At 45.1% G+C, this 9,853-nt stretch overlaps 1 protein-coding gene across 1 annotated transcript; it reads left to right on the top strand.

The window, feature by feature from the left end:
• Positions 1–100: 100 nt before the first annotated feature.
• Positions 101–6,265, top strand: LOC135374744 (large ribosomal subunit protein uL4-like). Its single transcript, XM_064607669.1, has 9 exons — positions 101–207; positions 844–1,021; positions 1,868–2,113; positions 2,199–2,323; positions 3,126–3,255; positions 3,381–3,537; positions 3,945–4,028; positions 4,106–4,265; positions 5,932–6,265. Exons 1-9 carry the CDS (start codon positions 205–207, stop codon positions 6,217–6,219), a joined length of 1,371 nt encoding a protein of 456 aa, XP_064463739.1. The 5' UTR covers positions 101–204; the 3' UTR covers positions 6,220–6,265.
• The last annotated feature ends 3,588 nt before the right edge of the window (positions 6,266–9,853 follow it).

Here is a 9,853-nt window from a genome sequence, read left to right as displayed (position 1 = left end):
GTTGGATATTAAATTGTAGAAAGAAAAAATAAAACAGTAGTTGTACCAGACCAGGTGCAAGCTCCTGTCTAGGAACTATTTTTGAAACCGTCAACCAGCCGTCAACCCTCTTCCGGTTCCTGTTTGTATCTTTTCGCCCTTTTTCTACAGCGAGTCGCCATCGAGGCTGTCGCTGGCTGATAGTTGTAACTTAACTTAGCAAAAATGGTATGATTTTTTCGCTTTTACTATCATATCTGTTGTTATGATAAATGTTCCTGCTTGTTATTTCACGTATTTACTTCTGATGCTAATGAAAAGGCACAATGTATCATTTGTCAAGATGCTGAAATTTGTACCGGCACTAAGCCTAAGGCACTATGCTGCATGCTTTATTAATAGTACTCTCTAATTAGTTATTGAAGTTGGGTATTGTAGGATAAAAACAGTAATAGTCGTTCTGCAGATCTCAGCTGTTGCTTGGAGCTTGCTGACATGTTTGGTTTTGTTGCATGGTTTGCACGTATAAATCGCCACGTGGTACGCTCACAGCCGAACTCGCACGTTATTTCCTTTTAACGTTTGGTTGTATGTGGCATTCGAAGTAGAAGCTTGTTCCAAACTGGCGATTATAAATTCGTTGCAGTGCATTGAGTTTTCGTCGCAAAAATGTCGGCCCTCGTATGAACTAGGACAGATGTAACGTAAGGGGTACTGCATTATAGTTATTTCTTACGACAATACATTTCGATCTACTCGACTAAGACTTATGCATCTGTATACTACGTATACAACGAGAAATTAGCGGATGCTGTTTAAGGCTGATTTAATTGCTTATGCATCTACTTCTCATTTCTTCCTCAGCGTTACACGGTGCACCGTCCATTGGTGACCGTCTACACCGAGAAAAATGAGGTGGGAGACGCGTCGGTCGCTTTGCCTGCAGTCTTCAAGGCACCCATACGACCTGACATTGTCAACTTTGTTCACATGAACATGGCAAAGAACAGGAGGCACCCCTATGCTGTGTCTAAAGAAGCAGGTGTGTTGCATGTGCAGATAGCACTACTTATGTAAGCAGCGTAAGCCTTGTGACAGAAAACATGCGAGCCCATGGCAGATACCCTCCTCTGCCACTTGTGGCCTCACATGGAAGCAAATGACAAGTTTTGTTGTCTTTGTGTCTTCTCTGATGCAGACACCCCTGTAGTGCACATCCGGTTTTGTACATGAGCTCAGTCTTTCATGCTGTGTTCCCTTTCATCGGTAGTTGGTAACGACTGCTTTTCTTGTTTTCTTCTTTCGGTTGCCTTTACCCCAACAGCGCGCAGATTGCTTCAAAACTTCACAATGGACGCCTGTTGACGCTAAAGATATTTAAAAGTGAGCGACTGAAAACAGCAGAGCTCTCACGTGAAAAAAAGGAGTAGACAGCAAAGTATCGCCTGTTTGACAGGATGCCCTATGGCAGGAGACAGGATTGTCCAAGACTACATCCTTATCAATCTTTGATTCCTGTAATGATTCTTTGAAAATTGTTGCTTCTTTGACGGGATGCCCTAAGGCAGAAAGCAGGATTGTGCAAGACTACATCCTTATCAATCTTTGATTCCTGGCGTAGCGACGTAGCCCCCCTATTATCAGCTGGCCAAATGAGTGCGTCAGGAGTGATGGCAACAGAGAAGGGACAACTGTCGTTCTGCTCGTGTGTTCCTTTTCACAAAGCTCGGGATAGAACAGCTGGTGTGAAGGGGGGGGGGGGGGGAGTGTGTTGCACATTTCTTTTGCGAATTGTCTTTTTGCTGATCTTTTTTCGTTTGTTTGCCAACCAGCATTGTTTGTTTGTTTTTGTTTTTTTTTTTCGTGTTTTAACAATTGAAATTTCCAGGCCACCAGACTTCGGCTGAGTCTTGGGGCACCGGACGAGCTGTGGCCCGTATTCCGCGTGTTCGCGGCGGAGGCACTCACCGTTCCGGTCAGGGTGCCTTTGGCAACATGTGCCGCGGTGGCCGCATGTTTGCCCCGACCAAAGTGTACCGTCGTTGGCACCGCCACATCAACGTCGGCCAGAAGCGCTATGCCATCTGCTCTGCCGTAGCTGCAACGGGCGTGCCTGGCCTTGTCCTTTCCAAGGGTAAGTTGAACAGGCGTAGTGGCACGGACAGATTTATTTTTGTGATCGCACGGTGACACGGAGTTTGGGCTTTGCATGTCATCAGGACACAAGATTGAGGAGATCCCTGAGATACCACTGGTTGTGACCAGCAAGGTGGAAGAGTTCAAGAAGACCAAGGAGGCTATGCTTTTCCTCAAGAAGCTCAAAGCATGGAAGGATGTAGAGAAGGTAAGGAATGCGAAATGGCCAGAGTTTGTTTGCTGTAAAGGTCGTGCTAGGATCCTGTTCTTAAAGCTGCTATAAAATTTCGGGAAACTATGTGTAAGGATTTCTCTTATGCTACTGTCAGGCCCCGCATTCAAACTGTTCATTTGTTTTTATAACGATTCGAGTCAATTTGTCATAGTAATGAAGCTGTTATATTTAACTTTATTTCGATCACATTTGCTACATAAAATCATCGTAATCAGCTTGTGCGCTCTGGGTGCAAAAACATTTTTCTGTCTTGTGTACTGGAACCATTTTGCACACACCAATATATGCTTCTTCCTTAACCATTACAAAAACTATGAGACTATTACGTGTATGACTATTACAAGCATGAGACTATTTCTGTTGCACTTCTATGCGAGCTTTCATGGATATTACTGAACTATTGAACCAATCTGGAGCCAGGAAGCTTCCTGGATTGTGTGAGGCCCAACCTAACATGTCTCTAACCTATGTGTCTAATATGTTTTGGAATAGCAAGCCGACCGCCGTCTTCTTTCCTTTCCTTTCTTTTTTCTTAAAAAACATATCAATGTACAATGTACTGAAAGTCGAGTGCAATAGGGGTGGCCGGTATGTGTTTTATCAATGTTCTTTAGTTTCACAAGTCTGTTCAAGGCCTTCCATCTACCCGTCCACCCCTATTGCACTCGACTTTCAGTACAATGTGCTGCTTGGGAATGTCTCAACCATGGTCGTAGCTGACTGGTGGATGCATTCAACATGGAGACATTGACAATTACGTGGCTGTGCTTTGCAGGTGTACAAGTCTCGTCGTCTGCGTGCTGGCAAGGGCAAGATGAGGAACCGTCGCCGCATCCAACGCCTTGGCCCACTCGTTGTCTATGAAAAAGACCAGGGTCTGTCCCGTGCTTTCCGCAACATCCCAGGTGAAGTTTCCTGCCTGTTGCCTCCGGAGTGTCTTTGGCACACCATTTTATTTTTGGTGCTGGCATTCGTTTGCTAATGTCACGTCATAAGAGGTCACAATCACTTTGTCTTGTTCCCCGTGTAGGTGTGGAGACCCTTCGAGTCGACCAACTGAACCTGCTGAAGGTTGCACCAGGTGGTCACATTGGACGTTTTGTAATTTGGACCGAAGGTGCTTTCCGTCAGCTGGACCGTCTCTACGGCTCCTTCAGCAAGCCTTCCAAGACCAAGAAGAACTTCCAGTGAGTGTGTATACACTCATTTTAGGAGAGCTGTTTTTTCTTGAAGCTGGCTCGTTTCTGTAATATTCTGTGGTGTCTTGCCGATTGTTCCCCCACACCTGGTGCTGTGACCCCACACCTAGGGTGCTGTACGTTACAGTGCGAGACAGTTATTGTGATTGCCTTTTTTTTATATACATCTAAGCATTTGGGTTCATAAATGTCATTATTGCCGCATGCTGCTGACATACAGTAAAAAAAATGCTAGCTGGATTTTGAAAAGTTATCTACTGGCAATAATTCGAGTCAGGATTGCAGACTTACTGATTGCTTCTACTTCTACTATCAGTTCTGCTCTGTATTGCATGCTTGTAACAGCAGTTAAGTAGATGAATGTCATGCCTTACACTGGCAATTTATTCCTGCAGCCTCCCCATCCCCATCATGACCAACCCAGATATCAATAGGGTTCTCAAGAGTGCCGAGATCCGACACACGCTCAGGCCTGCAAAGTAAGTATATACCTGATGCATGTTGCATGTGGGTGGTTGCAAATGTGACACTGCATTGCCTTCCTGACTCTACGAAGGAGGAAGATTGTCCGCCGAACGCAGCACAAGAACCCGCTGAAGAACATCAACCTTATGGTCAAGCTCAACCCATATGCAGTGGTCCAACGACGTGCAGCCGTTATCAACAACACGAGGCGCAAGCTTGAAAAGAGGGCTCTCCTGGCAAAGAAGCGCGGGGTGAGTATTGCTGTGGATTGATTTCTTGATTTTAACCGCATGAAATCTATAGTTATGCTCATTGAGCACAAGCACAGAAAATGGAAAGTCAGTAATTTCAGAATATAGTAGGTTTTGGAGAAGAGCTACAGTTAGGGTTGCCACCTTGCGTAGTGAAAAATACCGGCTGAGGAGAGGAGGTGGAATAGAGGGAAAGGAGGAAATGCTCGCGGGAAAGGGAAGTGGGTGAGGGGTGGAAGAGCACACACAGAAAACCAGAGAGAGAGCTCAAGACAATAGGAGGAAACGTGTTCCTGTGTGTAATAATAGCAGTAATAATAATAATAATAATGAGTGAGTAAGGAAACAACTGGTGACTGCGCGGAGTTGCGTCTGTGGTCCAGATTTATTCAAGCTGTAGTGGAATGTGAAGGGAAAAGCCCGCCCTATGAAAGGTTTTGAGCGGCGAATACCGGCAAAAGGCTGCCGGTATCGCCCTCCTACCGGCAGGACGAGCAAATAACCGGCCGTGCCGGTATAACACCGGCCTGGTGGCAACCCTAGGTACAGTAGAATCTCGATGATACAAATCTCGTGGGGTAGCGGAAAAAATTCGCATCAAACGAATTACATAAACCGAAATAAAAATTGAATTGAGAAAATACAGTGACTGTTCATTTTCCATTACTGTCTGTGAAAGGGGTCGTTCGTAATGCTTTTGCGTCTACGTTTTTGATAAGTGCTGCTCAAATTCGCGAGATGATTGGAAATACCCAGCACGTGCTTTCCACACGCGAGTCGCGCAACAGTGTTCTAAAGCGAGCTTCTCCTAAAGCACGCATGCGTTAGGTGAAGCCGACTTGCGGAATGGTGACGCATAATGTTGCCATAAGTTCTCCTGATATATGTTCCCTCCACGTGTTCTGGTAGCTGTTTTCCTCCAGTCCTATGTCACAGGCTTCGCGGTTTATGGTTGCAAGGGGGGTAAAAAGGTCAAAACGGTGATAAGGTTCCAGGCCGTCCATGTAATCCCTTTGACCTTATCTCCACCACCACCAAATTGAGAGTCATTGCTTGCATTGTGCAACATTATTATAGGGGAGTTCGTGGTGAGGGTGTTGAGGATCTCCCTCCCTTTTCAAAAGAAGGAATAGCATTACTCTCGCGCTGGCGCTGGCGCGTCACAGGGGAATGACCTCTGTCGCATCCTCGGCTCGTTCGTATAATCCGAACTCTAATATGTGGGAAGAATAGGTATTCCGGCCGGGACCGGAAATGAATTCGTGTCATACCGAAATTCGTATCATCGAGATTCTACTGTACCTGTGCCCTGCCACTTGTAGTAAAAAAATGAGGATGTGTGGCTTGCAACTCTACATTGCAGTGAGTCTGTGAAACCTCTTGTCCCCTTCCAAACACCTGTCTTTGAGGTTTTGTGAAAGGGGCTACAGCTGGATGCAGGGGATGTTTTCTTGTTTGTTCACGTACACATTTCCAGTTATTTGAATCAGACAGTGTTCGGGAGATTGAATGTTCATGCATACGCTGCTGACTGCAGCGGTTCATTTACCAAATTGTTTTGGATGTCACTTTAAACCTGCGCATTCGGCAACTTCGCTGTTAAGCTATTTTGTATGGGCGAGAGGCATACTGAAACTCAGTAACATGCATATTGTACCCTCCGCAGCTACCACCACCTGAAGTGAAGTTGGCACCGTGGCAACAGGTCCTCAAGAGGTCTTCTGAGGCTCGCAGGGCAGCAGCCATTAAAAAGAGAGGCGGAAAGCAGATTCCAGTACAGGAACCGAAGCCGAGGGGTAAGCTGGCTACCAAGCGTAGGGTCAAGGCAAGGATCCAGGCTTACAAGGAAGGAAAGATCCCTTCAAAGAAGAAGGTAGAGGCACCAGCTAAGGGCAAGTCTGCCCCTGCAGCGAAGGCAACCCCAGCTAAAAAGGCTCAGACTGTCAAGAAATGAGCTTCGGTGTAGCGGGTTGCTCATGGAAATAAAATGTTGAAATGAACGTGATGGAGCTTGGTGTATCTTACACAAGGTTTGGTTACACGTAGAGCCTGAAGTTTTCGGGAATTTTTTTGTTTTTCTAAATTCGGGGGAGGTAAAAATCAGGTGAATAAAAATTTATTCTAAATTCACGCAAATTCGGGGAGAAATCACGCTCTGTTACTCAGACTAACTGTACTGGTTTGGTACAAATGGTGATGTAACTGCATTTGCTGCCAAGCAAGTTAGTGTGCATTCCTACAGATGTCTCAGTGTGGGCAATTTACAGGGTAAAAATCTGGTTTTACCCTAAAGAGGCAACCTTCAATTCGGGGAAGAATCTGGTTAAACCCTAAAACTTCAGGCTCCAGTTACACGGTGCAATCCCGTCAGTTCAAACTGATGCCTGGGTCCCGTCAGCCCTGGGACACACATTCGCACAAAAAATATGAATGCAGGACCAGTGATTTCACTCCGGTGCCATTTGCACAATCCTGATAGAGATAGCGAATTTTGCGCCAAAGTGCTCCAAGCGAATCAGGCGGTCTTCTCCCACCTGACCACTGGTGGCTGGAATGCTGGCTCTGGAGAGGGGATATTCCTCCTTTCCACGTGCCTTGGCCTTTCCTTTTTTCTTGCGCTAACCTACTCCCACTGTAATAAACCTCTACCCGAGAAACGTCATCATGACTTTGGTAGACACACCAAAACCAAAACAGATCGGAAGGGGAGAGCTGGGTTCCACGAATGGGCAATTGTTCGCTGCATCCTATTGAAAGAAAAGTAGGACCGAAGGTCACGTCCTTTTCAGAGACCATCGTAATCCCCTAAAGACCGTGGCTTTGGGGCGCGACCTTGTCCGCCACTAGCTTTGAACGTAGTTCAACTCTACCAAACTCGTAACGCTGTCGAACATTATGACGTCATTTGTGTACAAACAGGTAGAGGTCTATTGTTTGCATGCGGCTGCGCAACTTTATTCTTCGTGTTCGTCATCGCCGCTTAATTGTTTTGCAACCTTTGAATGCTCCGAAGTGTAAAAACAGATTTACGAGTTTAAACTCTTCAGGCTGTGTGTGCGCGCAGTGAAAAGCTAACTCCCTTGTTTGTAATGTATTCCGGTATGTCTCCTGTGAGCATAGTGTAGGGCACAGAGAATGTAATTTACACGAACCAACTTTTATATCAATCAACCACGCTGAAGTACTCAGTGTAGAAAATGGGATCACTCAGTCATCAATGTGCACATTTTCGAAAAGGTTCATAGATTTGAAAGATGAAAGTCACTGAAAAGGTTAGCCAGCTGTAGGACTCGAACCTACATCTTCTGGATTGGTTCTTTCATGTTCAACAGTTGCCGCCTGCGTCAATCTCGTCAAATGAATGTGTGTATGAGTGAGCACAAATGTAAGAGTGAAAGGAGGATGACAGAGAGAGAGTGGCTGGTTTGTCCCTTCAGGTGACACACCCTGGAAGTTGCTAAGTGGGCGTGTTAGCTTAGCTCAATTGGTAGAGCCCTAGACCAGTAATCCAGAAGATGTGGGTTCGAGTCCTACAGCTGGCTAACCTTTTTGGTGACATCTTTCATCATTAATTTGAGGCAATTTGAGGCTTTGTATTTGTCCCTTCTATGTTGTTCCAGCCTCAGAACATCAGTTCTTTCATGTTCATAGATTTGCATAGTTTCGGATTGCTAATGAGATTGGGATGACACCCGCATAGCACACACTCTCTCTCTATTTTTTCTTTCCTTTTACTAGTTTTCAACAGCATACCATGGGGATGCACTCTATCATTAGAGCCTGAAGTTTTCCGGAAATTCAGGGGATAAAAGTCTGGTAAATGAATATGTGCCCTGAATTCATGTGAATTTGGAGAGAAATCAGGTTCAGTTACTCAAACGAATTGTAGCGGTTTGCTAAAAATGGTGATGTAACTGCATTTGCTGCAAAACAAGTTCGTGTGCATGCCTACAGACATCTCAGTGATTTGCCGGGTAAAAATCTGGTTTCACCCTGAAGAGGCAGCCTTCAATTCGGGGTGCAAATTTGGGGGGAAATCGGGTTAAACCCTAGAACTTCAGGCTCTATCTATCATTTAAATTTTGGTATGTGCTCCAGATTTGCTCCCAAATTTTGTGGCTATGTGCTCCAGAGCGCTCTAAAATAGCACATTTGCATGCTCCAAAGTGCTCCGAAGCATTTCGTTGCTCCGAATTACTTTTGGGGGTGGCATCGCTTCATTCTCATGGGTCGGAAGAGGTCACTCCCATGACTGACAAATTAAGGGCACGAACGTCATCAATCGCTTAGCAGTCACTGCACATAGCACACGTACTGTGTTACAGCAAAATGAATTAGGTGTCAAACAATGTGTCTTGACATGCTCTAACTGTACATGTATACAAAAAGAATTGTTTTTGAATGTTGGAGGAAGTAGTGCACCAAATAGTAAATTTTCTGATGTCAGCATATGTGCCAGTAAAACTATAATCAGAATCAAAGGAAATGTGCCCTACAGGAAAGTGCAAACGTTAAGGAATATAAAAAAGGTGTCACTGACTGCTGCAGAACCACTGGTGTACCCAGAGGGGGGTTTCTGGGTGTTCAACTTCCCCGGAAATGCTACCTTTGGCAGTGCATTTGGGAGAGGGAAACAAGGGGAAATCCTCCTCCTCCCATGTAAAATCCCCATACAACCCCTCCCGAAATATTTTTCTGGCTACGCTGCTGTGCAGAATGTTCTAAATTTTGTAGAAAGTAGAGCTGTGCAAATAGCAAAATTCCCTTTGCGGATAGTTTACTGAAAATAGGTTGCAAATATTGTTAGAATAGCATCAGATATTTGTTTCATATTTGAAATTTTGAATATTCGCACAGCTGTAACAGAAAGGCAAAGGCTAGGCAAGGTCGCTAGAAAGGCAAAGGTTGCACTAGCAGCGACATTAAGACACCAATAATAATAACAATAATAATCTTTATTTTGGCTCAAGAGCTGAACCCAGAGCTCCGAGACAAACCAAGGCTGTCAGCTCGTACAGCTACAAAATGACTTAACAGCTAACATGTCTGTAGTTGTACGTCTAGGCCTGACAGCTGTGGCCATAAGCACAGCCACCACCATCATTTTCCTTTTTTTTTGTAGTCGTATTTGGTACCACATTGTCCCACGTCTGAAACAGAGCAGATGCCTTGCTCCCATACCACAGACAATTTGTGACGTCACGAAACACCAGAATGAGCTGGGAGAGACAACCACCATGGCATGCATTCTTATAAAGTAATTTTCTCAGGCAATGTGCACTTCCCAAGGGAAATATTTTGTGTGATGGTTTCTCAAGGTAGTGTCCTTTGATGGTGTTCAGCAATTTCTGAATGTTTCTAGTGCGTTGGATCTCTGGACACAAGCTCAGTAGACGGACAACTGTTCCCACGGCACCATTTTATTTTCAGCAACACCTCCCCCCCCTTTTTTTTTTTAATGCCATCTATGAGTAATAATGTGTTGTGTGCCTTACATTCTGGCTGAGCTGATCAAATCCCCCAATCAAATTCCTCAGGTGTGCTTTGACCTTGTGCACATTAGTACACTTACCCAGCACCTTTGCATT

This window comes from Ornithodoros turicata, unplaced genomic scaffold (assembly GCF_037126465.1).
Source record: "Ornithodoros turicata isolate Travis unplaced genomic scaffold, ASM3712646v1 ctg00000746.1, whole genome shotgun sequence".
In the NCBI taxonomy this organism is placed as follows: Eukaryota; Metazoa; Arthropoda; class Arachnida; order Ixodida; family Argasidae; genus Ornithodoros; species Ornithodoros turicata.
The sequence above is the reverse complement of the archived record's forward strand: the minus strand, read 5'-3'. Positions and strand labels throughout refer to the sequence as shown.